Here is a 26679-nt window from a genome sequence, read left to right as displayed (position 1 = left end):
AAGGGGAAGTGGGAAAGAAAGAGGGAAGAAAGAGGTGCATGATGGGTGACGATGACGATAGAAGGAAGATGTAGAAAATATGGCAAGCAATTGGGCATGCTCAAAGTCTGCAGTCCAGGCCTGTAATTTTTAAAAAGTTCAGTAATGCCTTGATGGCCTTAAAACTCGACTGAGCGTCTGGCCAAGAGCCTAAAATAATATCCTCCGACAACGGTGCACTGTCGAGACGCGTAAGGTCCTTGACCAACCTATCACGCTCTTCCACGAACTTAGGGCAGTCACAAAGCACATGACCTATAGTTTCAGTCACATTGCACACCTCACAGTGTGGAGACTCGGTGCGTCGCATGAGGTGCACGTATCCGCGCGTAAACGCTACCCCCAGCCTTAGTCTGTGCAGAAGACTGGCATCGCTTCGTTGAATTTTCGGTGGTAGCCTAAAATTCATGGTGGGGTCCAATCTCTGGAGTCGTCTGTGGCGATTATCTGGATTGTCCCAGTGCTTTGCTGTCAATTTGCGGATGACACTGGAGAGGAGACAGTTGGCGTCCGCTCTTGAAAAGGGAATTGAAAGCAGGGACTCTCGTTCTTCGAGTGCTTTCTTCGCTTCGGCGTCGGCCAGTTCGTTGCCCTGTATACCACAGTGACTAGGGATCCACTGAAATGTGATGTGGTGGCCGTTTTCTTGCGCTAAAGTGTAGAGCTCGGCAGTTTGAAGAGCCAACACTCTATAAGCGCTTTCTTTCAACGCCACTCTAAGTAGTTGAAGAGCCGATTTTGCGTCACTGAAAACTGTCCATATTTGAGGAGGCTGTCGCACAATATATTTAACGGCCTCTCTTATTGCCACTAATTCCGTAGATGTTGAAGTCGTCTTGTTATGCAGACGAAACCGTCGAATGACTTGATGCGCAGGCACGACGAAAGCCGCACCAGACGCATACGACGAGACCGAGCCGTCTGTATACACGCTCACCGCGGAGTCATATTCTTTCGACATATATTCAAGTGAGAAATGTCTGAGGCCGACGGTAGGTATTCGCGATTTTTTAGAGATTCCGGGAATAGATAGACGTACCGGTATTTTGGACATTACCCATGGGGGCATATGTGGAAGGTCAGCCGGGGCAAAGTATGCTGGTATGGCAGATGCTTGGCATTTAACGGCTCTTGAAAAAGTGGAGTCCGGCCGTGTATCGGGTAGTTTCGATAAGGGATGACGTCCGTGACGGCAAAGCAGTCGCAGGAATACTCGAAGAGGTTCGCATCGTAGATAGACAGGTAAAGGGGTGACGCGAGCCTCCTCAATTGTTCCATAGGTTGAGGTGCAACGTGGAACACCGAGACATGTTTTCAGCATCTGCGCCTGGGCACTTTCCAGCGTACGCAAACATGACGGGCTCATACTTGATAAAACTATCAAGCAAGGTACATAGGGGGAGGGATGAGCTCAGCGTGTGGATGATGATGATGGTAGACTTTCTGAAATAAGCATAAGCGAAAAACTTTTCTGCATAGCGATAACTGACACAACGCTAAACTGACTTTCATTGCCGTTATGCTGGCTGTACGAAAATAATTGACTTGTATGAAACGTGTGGCGTTATTCTGAATCACTTCAAGTGCATTAATAAGGTTATCACGGTCAGGATCCCAAACAACAGCGGCATATTCTCATTTGGGGGTGCACAAGGGTTTTATAAAGGATCAATTTTAGTTCTGTCGGAGACTTACTGAAATTTCGACGTAAGTATCCTAGCATTCGGTTTGCGTTATTAATTATTACGGCGACGTGAGTTTTCCGTGTTAGATCAGACATTATATTGATTCCGAGATATCGATAACATAAAACTTGTTCGAGTGTACTACTTTTAAATTTATAAATTGGGCGGCGTTCGTTTGTGCGAGAAACACGCATTAATTTGCATTAATAATGTTTAATTCCGTAAGCCACTTATCGTACCAGCCCATTATGGAATCTAAGTCAGATTGTAATATGTGTATATCGTGCTCACTGTTAATTTCGCGATATACAACACAATCGCCGGCGTAACAGTGAATATTAGAAGAAACATAACATAGTAAATCATTATAGTAAATTAAGAAAAGCAATGGGCCTAAAACTGAGCCTTGAGGCACGCCAGATGGAACATATGATGGTGAAGAATCGTGATCAATAACCATGACATACAGAAGTCGACTGGTAAGAAAGTATTCTAACCATGTTAGTAATTTATGATATAAGTTCAATGCTGAAAGTTTGACAATCAGAAGTGCATGGCATACTTTATCGAACGCACTGGCGAAGTCTAAATACACGCAGTCAGCTTGCACACTTCAGTCCAGTGTGTGCAAGCAATGCGCGAAAAGTAGTAGTTGTGGGTCACATGAGTAGGACCGGCGGAAGCCGTGTTGAGCACCCGTGAAGAAGTTATTTGAGTCTAAGAAGTTAAAGATGTTAGAACAAAGCATATGCTGCATAATTTTACAAAGAATTCTCGTTAGTGAAATTGCGTGAAGAGGACATTGCGTGTAACTAGATTTATGAATAAGAACCACCTTCCCAATCTTCCAGTCCGACGGTAAGGAACCATGATCAAGTGACTGTTGAAAAATCTTAGTAAGGAAAAGAGCTGACCACATCTTTCTTTGTTTTAGAAATCTTGAGTTGATGTTATGTACGCCACAAGAGGAAGACAATTTCAGGGAGTTGATTGCTGTACCAGCAGATTCTATCGAGACAGGAGACGTAGGGTGAAGAGTTCAGTGAGAGAAAGTGCGAAGATCGTCTGGATAATGAGAGCAAAAATTAGTAGTGAAAGCTCTATTAAATATGAGAGGGCAATCAGCTGACGGTATGGGTTCGCCTGAATCATCATTCAGAGATATCAGGTAGCTTGCATCGCCCTTAACAATGCTCCAGAATTAATTGGAGTGACTGACAGTGGAGCATGCGAGGTCTGTGGCACGTAAGAAAACATCGACCACCTACTGTGCCACTGTCCACGATACACCCCTGCGAGACAAGAACTTGCCAAAGCTTTTCAAAAACTGGACAATCGGCCGCTTTCTGTGCAGGTGCTGCTGGAACACCGCCCCCATCGCCTGTCGGCCCATAAAGCGGTGAAGGCACTTTTGTGCTTCTTAAGGACGACGGGCTTGTGCGGCCATTTGTGACTATTGATGCAATTTCCGTAAGGCCACACACGTCATCGAACTCACTGCAATTTCCTTCCCTCCTCTCTCTCCCTGTTATGTTTGTTTCCCCCTTTCCCATTCCCCCGGTGTAGGGTAGCCAACCGGACGTGATTCTGGTTAACCTCCCTGCCTTCTTATCTCTTCCCTCCCCCCAGAATTTCTTATGGTTATTACAGACCAAGTTTGGTAAAGTAGAGTCATAGAAAGATGTCTTAGTTTCACGAACAGAATTTAGGTAATCTTCTTCGCCTTTAAAGTACACTTCCCAGCATTCAGCAATGTTCCGGAGCTTTGTCAAACGAAACAGCTGCTGTTTTTTTATTACAGAAACGTTTAAGTGTATTAGTAAACCATGGTGCATTATTCTGTGATACCACTTCTCTAGCAGGTACATACTTGTCAAAGAGTTGGTTTACTTTCGTAGTAAATATTTTCCAGTTTTCTTGAACATCTCGAAGGTCAAAGTTCTGGAGTAAATGCCCAGGAATTCAAGGTCAAAATTAGCTCTTTTATAGTCACGAATTTTTTAATGTTTGCCCTGGACTGAAGGAGAGGATATGTTGATGTAAAGTGCAAGAGCGAATGATCACTAAGACCAGGGAGCACGAAACTGGCTGGATGCGACTTTTCATGCGCAATAGATTGGAAGACACAGGCGTGTAACTTGGCCGGCTAGGTCGCCTAACCTCTCTCCATGGAGAAATCCCCATGATCTCTCCATGGAAAATCACCTGTGGCAAATAGCAGAATTCCCTTCCTTGAGCTGTAATATTCAAGGAGCCGGACACTTGACTGAAAAATCGAGTGCACTCGATTTCTGTTTTTGGGGTTATGTGAAAGATCGCGCTTACATAGTCAAGACGGACGTCAGATTAGCTCAACGCAAAGATGACTGATGCCTGCCGTAGAATTCTAGCGTCCATCATCAAGAAAGCCACTGAATATGTGATAAAGCGGACTCAGTACTGCGTAGCTGCAGAAGGAGACCTATTCGAACACGTCCTCTAGGCAGTAGCTGGTGTTCAGCGGGGCTTACGAATTCATAGATAATAAGGGCACGCTAAAATCTGGTGTTACTTTTTGTATTATTTGTGCAGGCATGCCGATTGCCAATTCGGCTCATTTAGAAGTGGTATATTTTCTTTCCTGAACGCATCACTTTCGCCTTTTCTCTACACGTGGGTCGCTTCTCGGTCTGTTTGTTTCGGTTTTATTTTTTTGCCACGAACCTGCTTTTGCATCACGCATACACTTTCATGAAAACTAAAACCGTCACTTTAATTTGGCTTTGGTCCGAAGCAAGTTTCTGGTGCGAAATATAGCTGCGCGCGCACTCTTTCGATGCCGTACGAGTAGAGCCGTAATTTTGAAACATTCCATGCCTATTCCATTGCTTCTCGTGCATGCTTCGTGCGTTGTCAGATCGGCGCTTCGGCCACGTTATCAAGGGGTTTTGTTGTCAATGTGATCAGCCGGCCTTGAGAGACGGATAGTAAGTGTGACGTAGAGAGAGCAAGAAATAGCTGCAAAGCCTCGAGACCCGCTGTTGGTGCTCCTTCCCTATCTATCAAGGTGATGCGCTGTCTGTTCGGGTTTGCGACAGGCACAGAAGTTGCTTTCAATCAGCTAATCTGAGGGCGCTGCTTTATGATCCGGGTAGGAGCGCAGTCAGGTAGTATTTTTCGTATTTCGTGAGGTTTCTTTGCCAGTCGGTTTCTTTGCCAGCGGCGCGAGTACTCCGCCGTCATTGATTGGTCTGTTCGGCAAGAGAACAGCCAGATCGCAGCCGCGGTCACAAAAGCCGGCCAGGTTCGCAAAAAAAAAGCTTCACTTTTAAAAGTAACAGCTCGCGCCATTTTGCCACCGCTCAATACGCACGGCTGTCAAGGGCGCGGCAAGGAACATAGGACGCACGCGCACGGCGTTATATAGCAAACAACAGAGTAAACTCGCCACAGCACCCTTTTCCCGCGGCTCAATTGCAGCCGCCACTTGGAGAACAAGGGAATTATACTGGAATGCCCAACTCTTCTAGCGAGCATTGTTCCCCCTGTAGCCTTTCTTTTTTTTTTATTGCCCGCAGTTTGTCTACTCTATAAACTTCACCGCCACTTGGGCGCCTCTGCGATGTTTAGCATGCTCTCCATACACTGTGTTTCACGTAACTTGAGCCAAACTTTAAAAATATGCAAATGCTATGTAGCTGGACAGACCCAAGGTAATGTTGTTTGCCATCACTTGGGGATAAAAAAAAATTAATTAAAGTGTGGGATTTTACGTGCCAAAGCCATTTTCTGATAATGAGGTGCGCCGTAGTGGAGGACTCCGGAAATTTCGACCACGTGGGGTTCTTTAACGTGCACCTAAATCTAAGTACACAGGTGTATTCGCATTTCGCCGCCATCGAAATGCGGCCACTTGAGGATACTTGGGGCCACTTGGGGGCGCTTGGGGATACTCGGATATTTTTTTTTTGCATTCTACCTAATTACATCAGTCTGAATTAATTAATCAACTCTCAAATATTATAATTAAATGAAAAGCGTCAATGAGAAAATTGTATAGTGACTTGAAGAACTGCCAATACAGGCTTTTTGGTGCTGAATACGTGGCACATAAAAGTGTTTTTTTTAACGTGAAAGAAGCCCGCGAATAGACGCAATATTGCCGAGCGGCTCCCCTCTCGAGGCACTTTGCGTGTATTTGCGACCGTTTCTATCCATTCCGAGTTGTCGTTTATGTTGTGGCGCTCTAGACCTTTCGAGAAGTAATCTTGCTGGTGATCGATGCTGCTGTAATCGGTGCTGCCTATGTTGTGCTGTTGCTGGAGCGAGTCGCACACGGGACCAACATATAGTCGTGTGCAGAAGTGGAGCTGTGCTTATTCAGGCTGCACAAAATCAGGACGCGTCACGTAGGTGGCGCTAGCTGTCGGTTTAAAAGACGTCGCACAGATGGCAGCAGAAGAGGAAGTGATGCGCATATATAGTAACAGGGTATGTACAAGCCTTCCTTGCATACTTGCCGATTCATTTCTTAAGACGTCGTAACGGCTGCAGGTATCCACTTGAGCACTATGACGTGGCCTTTTTTGTGTGCTTCAGCATACAACAAAGCTATTTCCATAATGACCTGCAGGTTCGTTTCTCTCTTCACAGAACATCCGACTTCTTGCGGAGCTGTCCTATAGAATGCAAATTATTGTCCGCCAACGCGGTACTCCAATACAGATGGGTTGAGTGCCTCGCGAATTCCTGTTAGCCCAGCTGAAATTTAAGATGTTCTGTGATTGATGTGCCTACTTAAGCCAAAAGCAGATCCATGTTTGCAGTTGCACAGAGGATTATACTTGCGCCCTCGTGCCGTATACCGTAAGCTCATATCAAGGCTGTTAGGCAAGAAAGGTCTTGGCCAGGCATCCGTAAGACACAGCAATTCTCCCTTAAATAGATGCATGGAGTGGGTTAGGCCGAGAGATGTGTTAAGCGATTCAGCCTACATTATTTCCAGCATGCGGCTTGCAGAAGGACTGATTCCTAAAACCATTGGGGCACTGCATACGCTGCGACTAACACAAAAAGAGGGACGGATCTTTCAGGTGTTCCATATATGTTTGCACCGCTCAGAACACAGGCAAAGTTATCTGTTTTTTTTTTCTCTGGCGTTGCAGTGTGCCTGGCGCATACGGCTCTCGGTCTATAATGTAGCCACACCAAGGAACTTGGGGTGGCTGACTCGAGTATGCTCTTATGCGTCAAAAGTCACGAGATACAATGTCGAGAAGAAGGGGGGTTAACCGAGGGGCCCGCTTTGTATTAGTCATATGATAAGAAGCCAACTAACACTGACACCAAGGACAACATAGGGGAAATTACTTGTGCTTAATAAATGTAATAAAGAAACAATAAATGAGTGAAAATGAAAGTGGATGAAAAATCAACTTGCCGCAAGTGGGAAACGATCCCACAACCTTCGCATGCGAAGGTTGTGGGTTCGTTTTTCATTTGCGGCAAGTTGTTTTTTCATCCACTCTGATTTCCATTAATTTATCGTTTCTTTATTTCATCATGTGGAGGTTGTGGGATCGTTTCCCACCTGCGGCAATTTGTTTTTTCCTCCACTTTGATTTCCACTTATTTATCGTTTCTTTATTTAATTTATTAAGCGCAAGTGATTCCCCTATATGTTTTCCTTGGTGTCAGTGTTTGTTGGCTTCTTATGAGAGACAATGTCGTCGTTTACGCGTGATCGTTAAAAGTGCCGTTTTACTGGCTGAGCGCAGAAGCCCTTGGCGACGCCAGTAAGTGAATATATAGCTTATACAACAGTTGCCTTGCCTACAGGTTCAGCCGGGCCACATTTAATGTGCAGATACGTACTAGGTGGTCATATTTAAGTTTTACATATTTTTAAAGATCCCCTGTAGCAAATAGCAGAATTCCATGCCTTGAGCTGTAATATTCAAGGAGTCGGACACTTGACCGAGAAATCAAAACGCATATTGAACTAAATAACGGAAGTTGATGGGCAAATCAACTTTATAAATTACTTTACCCACTTGTTGCAATTTGCGAATTGTAGCGATGAGTATGCAGGGCGTATCCACTTAGAATGAATGTTTAGCATAAAACCAGTTACTTTCTTAACAAAAAGTCGTTTTATACATTGAAACACAAAAGTAACTGACACCCCTATGCATTTCTCCGCAAAATTAGGGAATTAATATCTCGAAACAGGTGTCATCCTGACATTTCGTTCTAAGTGGATCCGCCTTGCGAACTCTACGGCTATAATTAGTAATTTGCAATATGGGCCATATACAATGTAATTAGTTAAAAACTTACTTAGTGACATTTGTTAATTAGTCTTATGTATTCCTCTTTTTTTTCAAGTAATGTCCGCCTATTCGAGCAGACCAGCTGACGAACTAAGATTGTGCTATCTGCCACTGGCAACCTCTAAAGTTTTTGCAAAGTGTTCGCTGAAACACCCTGTATATAGCTGAGCAGTAAGAGTTTCGTTAAACAAACTCGTGTAAGAGCCACCGGAACAAATATTTCACCATCGAAGGCTCACGAAACTTACTTGGAAAAAGAGCGCCTATATATGACGTCCACCTCACCGCCGCCTGTTGCCACCGTCACCAATGGCACGGCTCCGTCAAGAAGTGCCTTGCGGATCGTCTCCGTTCTTGCCGCGTAATGCCTTGTTGCCTGCGGCAGGTTAAATTACGTGCACCATTATGGTGTCGTGCATCCCTCCTTCGGCGCAGCAAGCTTGCGGCTCTCAGCGTTCGCCGATACCGGCATTAAACTGTTTAACTACTTGCATGCTATTGAAAAAATAGACGAAATAAAGAGAATAAAAAGTCGAAAGTACACCTGCCACGAGGTATATCGGACTCGCGGGGCTATCCATGCCAGTGGTGACGGTGGCAATGCGATGAAAGGTGTATACTGCCGCGAGGTCGACGCATCGAGGAAGGAAAAAAAAAAAAGAACTAGGAGGGAGCGTTGCGCAACACGACTCAAGCCAAACGAATCGGCCTAACCCGTGATCGCACGTCAGATCGCGCTGTATGTTTTAGTGCTCCTGCTCTGCTGGCGAATCCACGGCAGAGTAGCCAAATAAATGTGCATCGATTATAAACTACCGCGAACCAAACATTCTCGGCCGATACGCTGCGTCCCAGAGTTCACGTGTTGGGCCGATGTACTGCGAGGGAATATAGCTTCACGCAGAGTTGGCTCGCCAAGTCTGGCTGCTGCGCGACGCAATGCTCCCGCTTATAGTTTGTTTCCTCCCTCCACGGGTCGACGACACTGCTTTTCATGCGCATTCTCGTCCAACGACCACCAAGATTTACCGCCATATAAGGCGCAGCGAATCGCGGGATCATCGTTTTCGTGCGCGCTTGTATCGCGCGCGCTTTAACGCATAGAAGATCAAGTCCCGCTCTAACCAGAGCATGTATGCCACGCAAGCAACGAGGCCGCGCTCGCGCATAGGGAGCTTTGCTGTTCGAGAGAGTGCGCGCACAATGGAGCGCACGGCGAGGGAGCCCGAGACGCCCAGAAGGCAACCGTCTGATTCGTTTGACTCCGCGGGGATCGACGCTCCGTTTCAAAGGAGCGAGAAAGGATGCCAACCGAAGGATTACCGCGGCTCCGATGGGCAAACACTGCGACCCGCGGCCATTGTGCGCCGGCGACAGTGCCCACTTTGTCCGCTCTAAAAGAAGGCTCCGTGGCACAATGCGCGCCGGCCCTCTTTGCATACGCATATATATATGTACACATAAGCGGCCGCTATAGACAGGAACGCCCGCTCCCGAGCTGCCAGACGAGTATGTGCCACACGCGGGATCCCTGCAAAATGGGGATTTAGCTTTCGGCAAATCCCGACTCTAAAAAACGCGCCAGACAAGGAAAGAGAGCTGCCACAGAGGAACCGAACAAAAAAGACGAGGGGTGAGGACGAGCACGCGGAGGGCGGCGGCGATTTTTGGGCCGCCTTGTTAGCGTTTACTCGGCCACCGCGCGAGAATGTTCGCGCATTAAAACGCTCCGGGCTATCTATAACGCCGTCTAGAGATATATATGTGTCTATTGGGAGGACATAATAACGGCGCCTACAATCACCATAATGGGGCCGGCGAGAATGATCAGCAAACAGGATTCGCCAATGGAGCTGCAGGCGCTGTGCGCGCGTGTGCGAGCGCCAGCATGGCGATGAATAAAACGAACCGTGCGCCGGCGGTCACGCAGGTTCCCAGGGAAGCGCGGAGTTAACGCGCCACCCGCGCCTGCCGTCACGTTGCCGTACGTGGCGGAGGGGGCGACGCCGAGCACGGGCTGGGGCTCGGCAAACAGCGGAGTGAGTGTGCATAAGGGCCGCCCACACTGAAAAATGGGGCCCGCTTTATGACGGCTTCATTTGCCTGCACTGTTGCTCTCAACATGGGGCGAGCCTCCGGTGGGCTGTAGACCACCGCGGAGTGATCGCTCCAAGTCCCGGTTGTGGGTTTCACCGCAGTGTTTGCATGGACAGGTGCGCCGCATTCTCTGCTTTAGTCGCAAGCACGAGCGCAAATGGTCGGGGGTGCGCATGCTGACGCTATCATTTATTTGGCACTGAGGATCATGATAAACGAGTCTGCGGTCGGGAACACAGGTACATGGTCATCGCAAAATTTTTTACTGGCGCACGCTATATGCAGTGCCCTGAGCTTTCGTGCGATGGTCCCACACAATTTTCGTTTTGTCTCTTTATCGGGATACTCGCTTAATATTTTTGGTGTTAATTAAGACCTTCGACAATCATGCTCATATTTTCTTTGCTTAATTCTTTCTTTTTATTGCGTCATGATAAAGTACATTACGAATCACTAGTTTAAGTCAGACCTACACCACTGTCATATACAAAGATTTACCCTTCAAACAAATTTCTTATCCTTAGTCAAGTGCGTCTATATTTATTTATTTATTTATTTATTTATTTATTTATTTATTTATTTATTTATTTATCGTTTTAACGAACTTTACATGAAAAGAAAAAGGCAAACATCTATTTAGGGGCGCCTATTCAAGTTTTCAAGCAAACAAACGCAGTTCTCAGATTACGTCATGATGACAGTGCCCGCAATGTATCACACTGATGAAAGCGGTGATCACAGCTGAAAATAATTCGCCGGCGATTACGATACTCCCTAATGCGAAGTTTTAGCGCAGCTGTATAAGTCTTTTCATTTCGCGATATATTGGCTGGCGCGGACAATCTGTCTCGTGCGGCACGTTGCAAACAGAGCGAAATGTGACTGTCTCGCTAATCGGGGCATCGCGAGAGGCAACGGGTGGGCGATGCGTGGACGCGATTCACAGCAGGGGAATATAAGGTAAAGCTATTCCAAACTTTTCTATTCCAGCTCTGCAATGAGCCCTCCGCGATTGGTAAGAAACTTTTTGTGCCGCCCCCACTGCGCCTGTCAGTCACGCGACGTCACGCAAACCGCGATAGCTCCCCCCCCCCTATCTTATATGACGTGTACACTCTGATTATGCATGACTGGACTGAACAAAAGAAAAATAGCGATTTCTGATTCGATGCCTTTTTGCCATTAGCCCTCGGATATTGGTCAAAAGATTTTGGGTTGCACCCACTTCACCCGCCTTCACGCGCCGTCAAAACCACGAAAACAACTCACCGTGTCAAAGTGACGTGTGCGTGTTAAAGATGCATTAATGTGCCGAACAAAACTTAATTTTTTTCAGAATGGCCGCAGGCTGCCCCTTCCGAAAGGAATAAAAGATGGCTGCCGCCGATCGCTCAGGCACTGGCTACTAGCACCTGCCGGAGAGCATGTGTTTATTTGCGTACAACAAAACTTTTCGCGTGGCCGAGTAGCATTTTCGAGCACTTTCGGCACGTTTACGACCTCGCTGACCCAAATCTTCTTTGCTGAAGATTTTTTTTAGCGTCATTCTTAACCTTCCGTTACATGCCGCCGCGATTTTAGACCAGCCATCGCAACCTAAGTAAGGGAAAACGGACCAATCGCAGGCGCCACCACCACCCTCTTCGTCCGGTTATCGATTTTCAGTGCACTGGCTCAACCCCATCAAATCCCTCTCCACTTGAGCGTGCCCCTCGCCTCTTATCCGCCAATTAAATAAGACAAGTCATTCAGTGTGGGCAATGCTATTCGTTTTTAAAGCAAACAAAAGTGACCTTCTATATAACGATAAGAGCGTTTGATTGGTCTGTTTAGACAACCCTGCGGGTCACCACCCGATGCTTGCGTCGGCGGTTACGGAAATTTGCCGCCAGGAGATTGGAATAAAAACATTTGTATATTTTTACGTTATAGGGCCCAAGCCCCCGCAGACAGACCTTCGCTCATGCAGTGCTTTGTTTCCATATATGGTATAGGTGGTTTCATCGGCGAACAGACGACGCGGGCTGCTCTACCACCATGTCGCAGTCATCGTCGCCGCCAAGCACGTCTTGCGCGGCACCACGCTTATCTTCTCACGCTTTCGCCATAACCACCTCCTCCGCTTTCCTCCTCGCGCTCTCTTCGCTATTGCCGTCTTTGATCCGCTCTCCATGTTCACTCTTTCATCCTTCGCTGTGCTCGTTCGCTCGGTTACGAGGACGCCGGCGCTCGCCGCAGGAACGGGCGATTAACAGCTGCGCTCTAATTTCAAGTAAAAGCCCGCGCGCCCTTATCCTCGGAGCAGCCAGTCCCCTCAGCAACAAAGGTGACGTCACAGGCCTAGCCTTACGCGTCACGATTCGCGCCTGCAGCGGAAAGGAAAGGAAGGATTGGTGGAAAGGAATGGAACCGCACGCAATGAAGAGAAAAATAATTTAACATATTGTGCATAAATGTATAAACACATTAAGACGCTGGAAGCAGCAAGGCAAGAAAAGAAGAATGAGACAGAGAAAACGTAACCCCTCTCTGGGATATCTTCTCGGGGCATTATATATATATATATATATATATATATATATATATATATATATATATATATATATATCGCCCATCACATCATTAATTTATTTAACGGGGAGCGGCCTTAGGGGCTTTCGCCCTTGGTGGCCTGACCAAGGAGCGTATAGATCAAATAACAAGGCAAGAAAACACCGCCATGAAAAGGACAGGTAGTGCAGGACGTGCACCGTCCTGCTTTATGTATCCATTCTGCATCCGTGCTTTTTGCGCCTTACTCGGCCTATACGCTTTCGAATTCAAGCAGCACAGCTTTATTTCTGATGCACTAACTTAGGAGCTCGAGCCTCCACTTCGTTTCAGAGGTAGTGTCAGTTTCAGTTTATTCTTCATTCAAAAAACAATGAGTAAATTACAAATATAGTGTGCAGACGAGAGTCCTAAAGTCAATGACTGCAACGGGACCCTCGGTTCTAAAAAGAAAAAAAAAAGATGTGTACAAAATATGGTTAAAACAGCAAAAAGAAAGTACAAGAAAAACAAATGAATGCGCGTAATGCAATACATTGGCAAGAGAAAACAAAAAAGTACATATATCAAAAAGCATAATTATACAGATAACATGTTATAGGACATGAAGCTATTCACAAAAAGAAATAAAACATCTAAACTCATGTTTGAATACATTCAAAGATGACGATAGTTTAAGTGAATGTGGTAGGTCGTTCCATATTTTTAATGCTGAAAATGAGGATGTCATTTTTCCATAGTTTGTGTTACATTTAGGTAATAAAAAGTTGTAATTGTGCGCGAACCTAGTATGGTTGGTATTAGTGAGTAATTTGTAGTCTACAAATTCGTAAGGAAGCTGTTCGTTAAGTAATTTAGAAAGGAGAATACTTAGATGATACTTAAGCAAGCCAGATACAGGTAGTATAAAGTTTTCCTGGAGTAGCGAGAGAGCATTTGAGTAAAAGGAACTGTTGGTGATTATTCGAATAGCCTGGTTCTGTATATGTTGAATAGACGAGAGGTGGCAGTTGTACGTGTTTCCCCAGGAAGCAATACTATAGGTGATATGACTATGAATGAATGCAAAGTATAAAGATAATAATCTGAAAAGAATGCACGTGATTTTATGAGAGCTCTTAAGTCAAAAGCTGTTTTCTGTTCAACAAACGCAATATGATTAGTAAATTTCAAGTGAGAATCTATTTTTATGCCAAGGAACAACCCACAATCCGCTGCAGGAGTAAGGTGACTGTCGAGAGTTACTTGGGGATACAGGGCACGATCCTCTGCTTTGTTTTAAATAACATGAACTGAGCTTTGAGAGGGTTTAAAATTAAATGATTTAACTGACACCATTCAACAACTTTCGCTAGTTCATTGTTCAGTTTAGTGATGATGATGACCACAAAACTGTGGCGCATGCCAACTAAGAGGGCGAGGGCAGATAGAGCGAATATTATTGTCATCTTCTTCGTCATCATCTCTGAGCAGGTGCCATATTCACAAAGTTTGTCGTTCTTAACAGCTGCATGCCGTTGGCAGACCACCTTCAGTAATAATATGGTCATTTGGTTTTCACATATCTGCTAGTATACGAATAGCTTTAATGTTTGTATAGAACTTTGTGCTCAAAGTTCCCGATTCTGTGACTGTGACTTTTCAAGGGCTCGATGTCATCTACACGAACACTGCTGATGCATGTGACGTAAATGAAAAGTCTAAAGCCTCAGGGCGCATTCAAACTGATTCCTCTGCATGTTGGCCCTCGACTTTTCCGTCACCGTCAACTGACTACCCGCAGCAAGCAGCTCGGGTCTGCGGACAGCGGGATCATTTTTAAGCTTTATGGAACTTTTAAATATCGCCTGTGGCATATAGCACAATTCTTTTCCTTCACTTGGATTACTCGAAGAGGCGGACACATTATCAGCATGAGAAATCAAAACGCATGTTCAACTAATCAACAAAAGTGTACTAATTAAGTTCTTAATTATTTCGTTTACGCCACGTATTGCAATTTACGAATTATATTCGGTGAGCTTGCAAGACGTATCCACTTAGACCGCACTTCTATAGGCTGACACCAATTTTGAGATATTAGGTCCCAAAGTGTGGGACAAAATACGTGGGCGTTCCAGTTACTTTTGTGCTTCAATACATAACAGAGCGTTTCGTTAAGAAAGTAAGTGGAACAACAGTGAATTTTACGGCAAGTTTGATGGCTCACATGTATCTACAAACTGGCGTCATTCTGGAAATTCGTTCCTAGTGGATACGCCTTACAAGCTCACCGGCTAGAACTCGTAAATTGCAATATGTGCCGTAAAGTAATCAATGGAATCTATAATTAGTGGATTCTTGTTAATTTTTAGAATAATTGTTTTGATTTCGCGTGCAAGTGATGACCGCCTCTCTGAATAATCCAGCTCGAGGGCTATAGAATTATCTGCAACAGGCCATTTTTTAAAAGTTCCATAAAACGTAAAAGTGATTACCCTGTATATGTGCTGCTCTTTCGTGCCATGTAACATCAGGGTGTCATTTGGTTTTCTGTGAGAGCTGTATAGAAGTCTGACATCCGACCAAATGAGCCCGCGGCAGACAAGATGTAATATTTCACGCGGCAAATGACAGATCGTTTTACATTGTGTGTTGCAATTTTGCAGAGCTTGTATTAATGAATGTGATGATGATGAAAACATATTTATTGACAGGGAAGGGGAAATCCGGAAGGGGCCCCTAGTCCGGGGCTCCTATATGACGTCTTTGGTGATGGCCTGTGCGCGTCGGATCAGCGCCCGACGGAGCTCGCCAAGGTCCCGCCGCGAAGGACGCCTTCCCAGTGCTCTGCGCGCGGTATGTGCGAGAAGGCTACGAGGAAGGGAAGGTTAATGAATGGGCTGCTGCCACTTTCCTTGAAGCACTCTACTCGGAGCTGGAAACAAGCTCTGAGCTGATGTCACGCAAAACAGTTTGTGCCCAGAGCACTTCCTTTAAGAACGGGTGTATGCCGCAGGCGCGGTATATATAGTGTGGGAGACGGTAGTGAAAATGCCCTGCAGATATATATATATATACCAAGAAATTCTTATGACGAAAGGTTTCGTCAACAGAGTTGCAAAGATAGAGGGACAGAGAGACAGACAGTGACTCGCTTTCGTGCTAACTGCTTTAAAGGCCCAAAGTTACTCAATTCAGTTAAACACGCATTGCCCAAAATAAAATTGACGAGGGTGGTGTTCAACACCATCTGTTAAATTTATGCACGTAGCTGATACACAGAATTTAAACACCGCTGCCTGTATATTTTTCCGTGTAGTCTATGGCCCAGAATTTTTTTTCTGATTTGTCCGTTACTTCTGTCCTGCTTACTTTATTTTTACTTTTTATTGTCACCCACGGAGTATACAATGCTGTTTTCTTTTATGATTTACCATGGCCTCCTTGTACCGAATTTTGATGGAGACCGTTTATGACAGTGAAGTCCACGTCAGCTGGTACTCGTCATCCAAAATGACACCGAGCAACGGTACTTCAGCACGAGTTCGATATTAAAATTCTTTACATTGCCTGTACTTTTCTGTGAAATGTAATATCTTTGATTTCGCAACTGAGATTTGCACATTCTTTATCATTAAATAATCGTTTATTGCATCATTCAGTCGATGCTTATAGCAATGTCTAGTAACTTGTACGACGTCCATATGCAAATAATGGCTTCATATATGGATGTGTTTATCCCCGCCGGGGCTATCGCTGGTAGCTATACTCTACTTCTGCATTGAACGTAGACAGCAAACTGAAAACACTTTCTTGGTGAGCTCTTTTGCTCATAATAAATGCGTCGGCTTGGCCCATCACCTCTATTAAAATATCTATTCTGGAATAAAAAATTAGCTCCTAATGTGGAACTAGTCCAGTAATAACTATGTAGCGTTTCATTTTGTCGTTTTTATTTTGCTGAAAACCTTTTCAAACAACCTTGTTGCGCCTATAAAGATATATACGTATTCAGACTGTTTTTATTACTTTCTTTCTAATTAACCGAAAAGTAGAAGCCAGGCAATTCATTCAAGAACATAATTTGTTCTTAGGTGAGCATATTTAGCGCTCTGCACAGTATAACCATTGGACGGCAATACTTACAGACTCCGTCGCGACTATAACATGCAGTCTACCCGACTTTTACCTCTCTTGTAAAAAACGTTGTACGTATATATATACCCTGCACGCTACTGAGCATCTGTGAAGCATGTGATCGACGCTATACAGTCACAAGAAACTTCATTATCGAACCTTAGGACCCTTACTGGTAAATCTTCTGCAGGAAAGCTCTTCCACCCACAGTGTCATAATTTCATCACGATAAAAACGTTCTTCTTCTATCACATAGTTTTGGTTTGTACTGTACACCAGCGTTCGCAAGCGTGATTCTTATACACATGCTGCTACCGCAGGCATTTGGCTAATCATCTTACGATAACATACAATACTGTTACGGGCCGCCAAGCACGGGGAAAGTTTACAAGACAAACGAGCAAACAGACGAGAAGGCGCCCGGCAGGTGTGTCTGCTGCGCGAGCAGTGGCGTTCGACTCCGCTTAGTTAGCCACTGACGATCTCCACGCTTTTCAAACATTGCACTTCCTGCTGCCGCAACGCGACCGGAGTTGGTGGGATTTCATTAGGCGTGCTTCGAGTCTCCCGCCGACGGGGCGAAGAAGAGCAGCCCGGCCGCGCTTATTGAGAGGAGGCCCGCCGCGCGAGAGGGGCACCGGCGCGCACTCCATAAGCGCGCGCGCGCGGGGCATATTGGCTGCGCGGCGGCGTGCGATTGGCGTCGCGGGCGCCGCCAATGGGGCGGCGCGCCCCGCCCCCCGCCGCCGCGGGGCGCCTGCCCACGGCGCGCGGCGGTCGCCGGCACTCGGCAGCCAAACGCACGACGCCCATGGTCGAAGCAGCGCGGCGCGATCCTCCGCGTTGCTGAGAGCGCGCGTGCCATGCTGGAGTTGGGCGCCGGCACGAATACGCCCGCGAGCAGCGCCTCGTCCATGCTGTCCATGCTCAACATGGAGTCGTCCCGGTCCAACGCTTTCCTGCTGGGCAGCCCGCCGCTGGCCGCGCTCCACTCGATGACCGACATCCGCGCCAGCCAGGCGTCGTACTCGGCGGGCTCGCCGGCACTCAAGGCGCAGGGCTCGCTTTCGTGCACCTACTCGAGCGCCTCGGGGACTCCGCACGGCATCAACGACATCCTGGGGCGGCCGCAGGCAGCCGCCGCCGCAGCCGCCGCGGCCGCCGCCGGTCTCGGCGCCATCGGGCTGCCCCGCTTCGGCCTCGGCGCCGCCGGCGTCTATTTCAACCCGGCCAACGGCGCGTTGCACAAGATGGGCCTGGCAGAGCTGCCCGGCCGGCCGCACCTCTACTGGCCCGGCGTGGTCCAGAACCCGGCGCTCTGGAGAGACCGACTTGCGTCTGCCTCAGGTGAGCGCTTGTACCTGCTTTCGCGTGCACGAGTGTACGTCACTAAACTGTTCCTTTGGAATGAGGAATATTTCGGTTTTTGAATCCCCGCAGCCACATACCTTTGGTCAAAATCCAAGTCTCATGACACCCCCACGTTTCTCTCGAAGGCACGTGCATGCTCTTCATCTAATGCAACGCACGTGCTCGGTGAGCGCGGATCTAATGTTCTGTGATGGGAATCTCCGTTGGTACCACGTCGCATAACACTGGGTGTAAAGCGTCCTTGGCTCAAGTGATGCTTCCTCTCGTAACACACGGCACGCCAAACACCGACGCCCGCCTCTGCATGGGTGGCGTGGGTGGCTGGCAGCCCCAACTTCGTAACTTCAGTGCTTTTTCAGAGCGCATCTCTTGCATGTTCTAACTGCGCGCTCAACATGCATCGCACGCTTCAGGTAAAATTCAAGCCCGCTTTGACACACCGCTCCCGGGTGGTGTGGCGAGGAGTTTGAGAAGGGTTTCTAGCTTTACCGGGCCCGGACATACTGACCACGTTGTTGGGCGCTGTATAAGCACAAATCACCTCAAAGAAGTCGTTATGGCTGTCCCCGAGACTGCATGACATAAAATAACGGTAAATGAAAGGCAAAAATGCAATAACCGCGCAGTGTCACGATTACTGTCAAGCGTACACCAAGTAACGAAAGCAAACGAAACAGCTCGTTTAGAGAACCAATTCTCAGGTTTTATTGAACCAAGTACATAATACATAATACCCCATAATTTTTCCAACAAGATACGCAAGCGCTTCGGTATTGACATAATTATTCAGAATTGCTGCAGATCTATGTACGGTGTGAAAGATTTCGCTTCGCAATGCGAGACCACACATTTTAGGCAAAAACTAGATGTCCTACTAACTTTCACATGGTTCTTATAACTCGGTCGGTGTCTTGAAATGCACTGCTTTTCCTGAAGTTGCAAACATCTTCGAGTCAATTCAAGATTTATTCTATACTACAGCACTCGAGCCATCCTTTAGGTAGCAACTTGCTGTTGAAGAGCGCGCAGGCGATACAGTTGCCAACACTTTCACCCCCATCAAATCAATCAGTCAAGCATACGTGTTCCTGAAAGCACACCCCTGTATTTGGCAGCCTGCTTCCTTTTGCTGTATGCAGTTCACTAGGTAATTACGACCAACACACAAAGAGAAGGAATTGTAATGACAACAGTAATAACATTGTTTGTTGCTGATGACTGTACTCGTAAAAGCCGAACTATACTTTGGGGGTCGCGATGGCTGTCAACAGATTAGTTCAAACCAATATGGCCTCGTTAAACATACCGTTGTTTCGTTGCGTAGACGTGCCTGTTGGTCCCCACATATCCTGTCAGAGTAGGAACGGTACCAACTGCCACACAGGGGAGCATTGGAAACTCAGGGTGATTTATTTAGATGTAAGTACACGTTGGCAGCTATATATATATTTTTTTTTTTGCCTGCTTGTCCTCGAAATATTTCAATCACACGGCATAGCTTACTATTCAATATACCATGGCCGTTCGCATTCCATAGCGAATGCCGTTCAATAACACTGCATGTTCTTCCGAAGAGATTAGGAATCTTGCACAGGTGAGCTTAACTCGGCGCAAATGACGTCCTCCATGTGCCACTTTCACACCATGCTCACTGCGTGCGTTGTGAGCAGCATATATGTACTGCAAACATAATTGCGTCTGGTCTGTCCTAAGATGGTTTACTGCTGTTTGGCACCTTGAGGGTGCAAATGAAAGAGGTTAAGCAAGCTAATTCGTTCGTTAATCTACTAGTTCTTCCTACTAAGTCTCCTGTGCAGTCAGCACAGGAAACGTAGCAGAAAGAAAGATGACGGGGAGTTCACTTTCAACTACAATATTATTAAGAAAAAAGAAACAGCTCCCAACAAATAATGCTTGCATGCGAAACCACGCTAATCACTCGCAGCAAAAAGGAAAACAAAAATAATAGCTTGCTGACGAGCTCTCCACACAAAGAAGTGCGTTAACGTAGTAAAGTGGATGAGCTGGTGCATTTTTACTTTAAACAAAGTAATCTAATATACATATATAATTGTAAAGGAGAGAAGCAGACAAGATGGCCGTCCCTGCCATCTCCTATATATATATAAATTGCGAGCCTGCCAGGTTTTTCGTGGTTTGTTCTTTCTCGTGTCTGTTAGCTGGTTTTCTTTTAGCAAACTAATGTCGCATCATATTATTTCAAACACGACAAGATCACACAAAGTCAGGTGCTTCATTGCCGTATACTGCCTCGGAAACTTCCGCTTACATGCTTTTTCTTGTCGAGAAACATGAGTTTCATCTTGGAGTTCTCTACCAACCTTGTCTTTGTCGTGTCCTGAAATGACAGTCTTGAAAAACCAACTCGCAACCACATATCAAGGGCAGGGGCAGATATGCTCTGACATCGTTCTCAAGTTTATAAGCGCTTCATTTATGGGCCGGCCTTAATGCTGGATATAAATTGTACCTCAGCTTTATTGCATATAGAATGTAATGCACTATACTTCAGTTGCTCCGACAAATCATTTGTTTTTCGTGCTTCTAAGCAAAACAGATCCTTTGTCGGCGTCAAGGAACTTGTGGAGGCAAAGGCACTTTTCTTCTCTAGAAAAAAAAAAAACCCCTAAAAGCAAGGTTCTCTTGAACATTAAATTATACTGGTAGACTGCGTCATGTTTCTGGCTGTCTTACAGCACACGTCTGCGTTTTTGTGGGGTTAGGGATTTTCAGGGAGAAGGCGAGAGATGGTGTGGTTGCGCATGCGCATATCACTGTTGTGGGTGGCTTTACGCTTAAATTTCTAATCGTAATTGAGCACACTCCCCACCCCGTCTCTACCCTCTGTTCCCTGTGGGTTCTTTTCCTCAATCAATGAATGCACGGGATTTTTGTATTATGCTCTCCACGCGCTGCTATAGGCTTTCGCCAAGAAGCTTTGCCTGTGACGTTTCCAGAATTTTGCTCTTTAAATGCTTACGTAGCGCTATTCTAGCACGATATTCCAAGGCTATTTTATTTAGTCGCCGTAATTTTAATCTCCTTGCTTGCACTATGTCTCGTTTAGTAAAACAACAAGAGCAATAATGAAAGTATCTTCTTTCACATATATTTCATAAATGAAGCTCAAGCAGGCGAAGTGCGTCAAAAGCTCAAATGAAGAATTATGTTCTGTCAACGTTAATGCATAATTGAAGCGAATTTGTTTCATAGCTTTCATTACTCTTTCTCGCCAATTCGTATGCTTCTTGATATAAATATTTTTGAGTAACATGCAGCACTCAGTGCTCGTGCTGCCTGCGTTCGCCGTTTAAATTTATTGTGCAGCGGAATTATCGTCTGATTGCTCAATCAGATAAGATAAAAAAATAATCACCCAGTATATAAGGGCAACAAGCTGGCAGTTGAGTACGCCTGGCAAAGGATAAAATATGCGTTTTCATTTCACGTTACCTAATTATTATCTCAATGTCAATACTAGTAACATTATGATGTTATAAATGCGCTTTTATTTCGACGCAGTGCATCAAATATTGTTTGATCAATCAAAATATATTCCAAACATCTTCTTGACACAAGACAACAAAAATTCGTGGAACTAAAGAATGAAATATTTATATAAAACCGTTCTGGTGAATGACAAAGTTCGTATTTATGTGGCATTACGAGTAGGCCTGGAAGTAATCAAGAAGGCGCTGCGTTTGGGCGAGAGGTAAAAAGAGAACAACGCAGCTCTTCACTTTACACACAGTATGTGCTTGACAGACGTCATGTGTACGCGCTTTATGGGGAGCTTCTTAATAAACTTGCATTTCGGTATATCGGGGGAATAAGGGAACGGCATTACTCTTCGTTCAGACCAAACATAGTGCTGAAGTAGCCGAGTGAACTAGTACGCGGTGGGCAAATGTAACTTTCGAACACTTTATTCAACATAACAAAGCAAGATCTGGCCGTTCATTATGTGTTGCTAGCGTACAATACATATCCTCCCACCCATTAGACGGTGTTGGTGTACGCTGAATGACAGTTTAAAAACGCCTGCTAAGAGTCTGTTCTAGGCTGCTGCTGCTGCAGTGACAGCGTCAGCATTTGTATAGTGAAGAGGAATTACTCGTCGAGCAATGAGAAGTACTACGCAGGAGCTCCGCTGAGCTAAAATAAGGTCAAGTGAAAAGCAATACAAGGGACACAAGTGTCCGTCGTGCTTGATTTTGCTTCAGCCTTCGAAATTCTGCCCGCTATACCTCAGTCGTCACTCTCTATATATGTTCTGCTGGGAACCACCTTTGCCACTGGCAGACGATTGAAAACTGAGGGTGACGGCTGTTCCTGCGTCAAACGCAGCATGGAAAGCTGGGTTCGCCTGACAACAACAAGGCATACACACTCACTGTCTAACAACACTTTCATATACGACGACAGGATTAGCAGTTGCAATTTCAATAAAAAAGCGCTGCAGTTTTTGGAGATAGCAGAATCGTCTTGCTGATGACTCAGTGAAGAGTGAGCGAAGACCGCAATGGGAGAGGGGGGTGCTTAGGCGAAAGCAGGGATGTACTTGCTGTGATGAGGCATTCTGTTTGCGTGATTTTATACAAACATCAATGCCAAGTACTTTCCGTATAGCGAGAAAAGGGGGACATTTTAATTACCGAACTGTATCGATGTTTTGTATGCACTTCGCAAACTTTTTTTAACGAGGTGTATGCGCAAATGAGAAAATTGCGCCTGTAAATTTTGTTGTATTATGTGTAAAATTTAAATATCAAGACTAATGGCAGTAAGTAAAACGTCAATCGAAAGGGGTGAGGTTTGACATTAATTCGGTGGGACCACAAATTTTTTTGTACACTCACAGTAGCAATGCTGTGTTATAGTGAGCACTATCTCCAGCCATCCTCGTGGGTGCATCTGGGCCATTTTTTTTTTGTGAAAAAAATACAGGGATAATTTTGGTAGACTTCGTATACATGAGCCGAGAGGCTTCGTACATTTCGACGCTTTTATAAACTGACAATTCCAGATAGCGGTGATGCGAAGCTAGTTATCAAAGAACATAAGCGAGGGTTAAGTGAGCGAGTCCGTGACGTCTGGACTGTTTTGCGCAACTTTGCGCAGACAAATATAGTGTACTGTCATCACGACGTAAGGCAGGCTTAAAGCTGGGAGTTCTTTCAAAACTCATAATGGAAAGTTTGAAATACTTGGAATTTCTATAGTTGGAAACATGAATCGCAAAAGCGGAAAGGCAAAAACCACAAAAATGAATAAATGCGAAGTCCAATTGTGTTTTAGGTCTTATGCACTCTGATTGCGAACCACGCTAATGACGTTGATTCGCGTCAACAGCAGGCACCTTCAGGCGGAGGCGGAATGCAAAAACGTTAAATTAATAGACACAATTTTACGCAGTATCCCAATAGCCTTGCTGTCAATGACGCTGTATTTAGGGGTCTCTGGATTAGTTTCGACCACTCGAAGTTCCATGGCTTGCACAAAAAATCACTATTCATGGTCGTTTTTAAATTCTATATACGGGATGATCATTTCTAAGTTTTCCGGAATTAAAAAAAATTGCCTGTTGCGGTTAACATAATTCTAGTCTTTCAGCTGGATTGTTCATAGAGGTGAAAATTACTAGCACGAGAAATCTAAACACATATTCAATTAACTTACCAAAACTCTGTAATTAGGTTCTTCATTAATTGCCAGAATGGAATCAAATTGGAGATGTGAGCCAGCAAACTTGCCGTAAGAATGGGCAGTTGTTACACTTACATTGTTACAAGAAACTCTTTTATGCATTGAAGCGCAAAAGTAACTGGAACGCCCATGTATTTTGCTCCCCACTTTCGGAAATAATATCTCGAAACTGGTGTCATCCTGGAAATACATTTCAAGTGGATACGTCTTCCAAGCTTACAAGATACAGTTCGTAAAGTGCAAAAGTGCAATACTTGCCGTAAAGCAATGCATTAAGATGTTAAGTAGTTGAATATGTGCTTCGATTTCTCGCGTAGTAATATCAGCCTTTTCGAATAATCCAGCTCAAGGACAAGAATATACAACAGGCGATTTTTTAAAAATTCCAGAAAACTTAAAAATGATCACCCCGCACATAGCTTTCGCAGGAAGGCGGTCGCATGGAATGAAGCTCGTATATAGTTGCATACTTAAAGCAATGAAACGCCATAGCCATGAGCCACTGCATTGGGTCAATGCCAAGACGTCCCTGTACCTATAGGTTTAGGTGAACGTTGAAGAATCCAAGGCGGTGAAAATTGGTCCGGATCCCCACACTGTATACGTCGTCTTTCATAGCACATTGTGTAGCCCTTGGAACTTGAACCCCGTGAATCGATCAAACAGTTACACGAATGCGACGGTGCGTTTGCTGTCTTTTCTTTCTTGTTCTTAATAGCGCTCGCCCGCACCAGACTTAAACGACGCCGCCACCTGCGTTTCCACACGTAATGGAAGGAAACCCGATTTTATCTTCATGCACCACGTAATGGCAGCTTTGAAAACTATTATAGGGGGCTCATTAGTCGTGCAGTTCTGGCGCCGTGATTATTGCGAGGTATAGGTATTCGCTGATTGAATATAAATGGCTCTTGCTGATACACTATGACGCCGCCTCATGCTATTGTTTTTCTAGAGCTGTACACATGTATGCTATATGCGCATGGTACTTGAGGCACATTTCCAGGCCGTGTACACTTAAAGCCGCAAATCCTGACCGCCTTTAATTCTCTCCGTCAGAGGAGCGCGATGGATGACAAGTCGCTCGAGAGGATTGCTAGAGGCGATCGCACATGCACCGTTTCAGATAGGTGCAACCATATGAAGCTAAAAGACAGTGAGGCCATCAAGTAAGGATGAAAGAGAAAATTCTCTGCTTCTTTTTGTTGAAATGTACAATTCATAACAAATGACGGTTAAATTGGCGATCAGCTTAATGTTATTAATAACTAATAAGAGAGACGAAAGAAAACGCACCACCGCTGGAAGTCGAGCCTAATTCGTGCTTTTAAAAGGCCAAAACATGCAGCACTTCTTTCGGTTTACCATCTGCAATGGTAGCGCCTCTGTTTTTTACGGAACATTGGCAACATTCGATAGTACACCCCCTTTTAGACTACAAATTCCCAAATTATACTTGGAAGAGGATTATACTGAAACAAATGATGATATTTCGCTTTCTTGGGGCGAATATAATTAAGGATTCCTTTCACTCGATTCTATTCTTCTCTCTCTCTCTCTCTTTTTTTATCACCCACCGTTTACGACCAGCGGATAGCAGTGGTACCGTCGTCGATGCACCGTTCTGACCCCTGACCGAACGCAAGAAGAAATAGCATTGGAATACAATCGTTACATTATCCCGCCCATGCCCGCGCATTAAATAATGCTCGCGTCAGCGCGTATTCTATTTTAATAGTATGATGACGGAGGATGGACGTTTTCTTTACGTTTTCCCTTCTGGACATGCAGGAGCAATTTGGGCGCACTCTTTAACTATATTTTCGTATTCATCTTAGATATATAGGAGCTTATAATTCGCCCAAGAAATTAACATATCTCAACATGCTGCATCTATTCCGCTATGGCGGCAGAGATACAAATAACGAACTGCAACGTGATTATTCATCGCTGTATGTGTGGTTAACAGGCCGAGCACATATCTTCCGAAACAATAGCTTAAGGCGGAATTGCGGGCTTGCATAGCCGAACCTTTCTGTACCATGATGAATATGCAAGTGGAAGCACCAACACATAAACGGGAAACTCGTCAAGAAGTTAGAAACCGATCAATAGCGCATTTGCGACAGAGAGAGAGAGTTGAATATATAGGAAGGCAGGGATGTTAACCAGTCAAGGGTCTGGTTGGCTACCCTACGCTGGGGGTAGGGAGAAGGGCAAGAGAGAGAAAGGAGAGAGAATGTATAGATACGTGTACAGACAGTAATTGAGTTAAAGCTGCTCTCGCAAACCAGACGTTCTGAGAAAGCACAAAAGTTCCTTCACGGCTTTCTGAGCCGATGATCGGTGGGTACGGTGCTCTACTTTGCGACAGAACATGTCGAACGAAGGCAACGCTGGAAAAGCCAAAAGCTGCTTAAAGGTGAGATATCTCTATAGGCTCTAAGATCGCGTATTTTGCTGTATCAAGCATAATATCTCTTTGCGTAATCGCTAGCCTGATATTAACTCAACTTTCTTTTTCTAACTTGGGATATTTTTTTCTGTGAAACGGAAACATACCTGGGGTCGTATTTTTTTATCACTCCACTTCGTTTTCCATTTTTCTTATCATGCGTCGCGCCGAGTGGCAGATCCTGGTGACAATGGCAGTGCGGAGGCTTTCGGGCCAATGACTAAGAGCGAAAAGACTGGAAAATGGATGGGTTGTTGCAAAAATGCGGTCCCAGTTTGCTACGTCCGCGTTCTGGTGTATAAACGTATAGGTCTCATCCTGAAGA

At 45.3% G+C, this 26679-nt stretch overlaps 1 protein-coding gene across 5 annotated transcripts in view; it reads left to right on the top strand.

The window, feature by feature from the left end:
- Positions 1-6153: 6153 nt before the first annotated feature.
- LOC135898018 (homeobox protein Nkx-6.2-like) overlaps positions 6154-26679 on the top strand; it is a 46355-nt gene continuing 25829 nt past the window's right edge. Inside the window, exons 1-4 of one of the 5 annotated variants that reach the window (XM_070530701.1) lie at positions 6154-6194; positions 9966-10248; positions 15379-15520; positions 17935-18148. In XM_070530701.1, coding sequence (XP_070386802.1) covers positions 10241-10248; positions 15379-15520; positions 17935-18148 — 364 coding nt within the window. In that variant the 5' untranslated portion in view covers positions 6154-6194; positions 9966-10240. Of the gene's footprint in view, positions 6195-9965; positions 10249-11122; positions 11148-15378; positions 15521-17621; positions 18149-26679 lie in introns of those variants that run through there. The other 4 variants (XM_070530699.1, XM_070530700.1, XM_070530702.1 and 1 more) reach the window with 4 other exon arrangements.

Source organism: Dermacentor albipictus, chromosome 1 (genome assembly GCF_038994185.2).
Source record: "Dermacentor albipictus isolate Rhodes 1998 colony chromosome 1, USDA_Dalb.pri_finalv2, whole genome shotgun sequence".
Taxonomy (NCBI): Eukaryota; Metazoa; Arthropoda; class Arachnida; order Ixodida; family Ixodidae; genus Dermacentor; species Dermacentor albipictus.
Note: the sequence above shows the minus strand (reverse complement) of the source record. Positions and strands in the feature narration are given on the sequence as shown.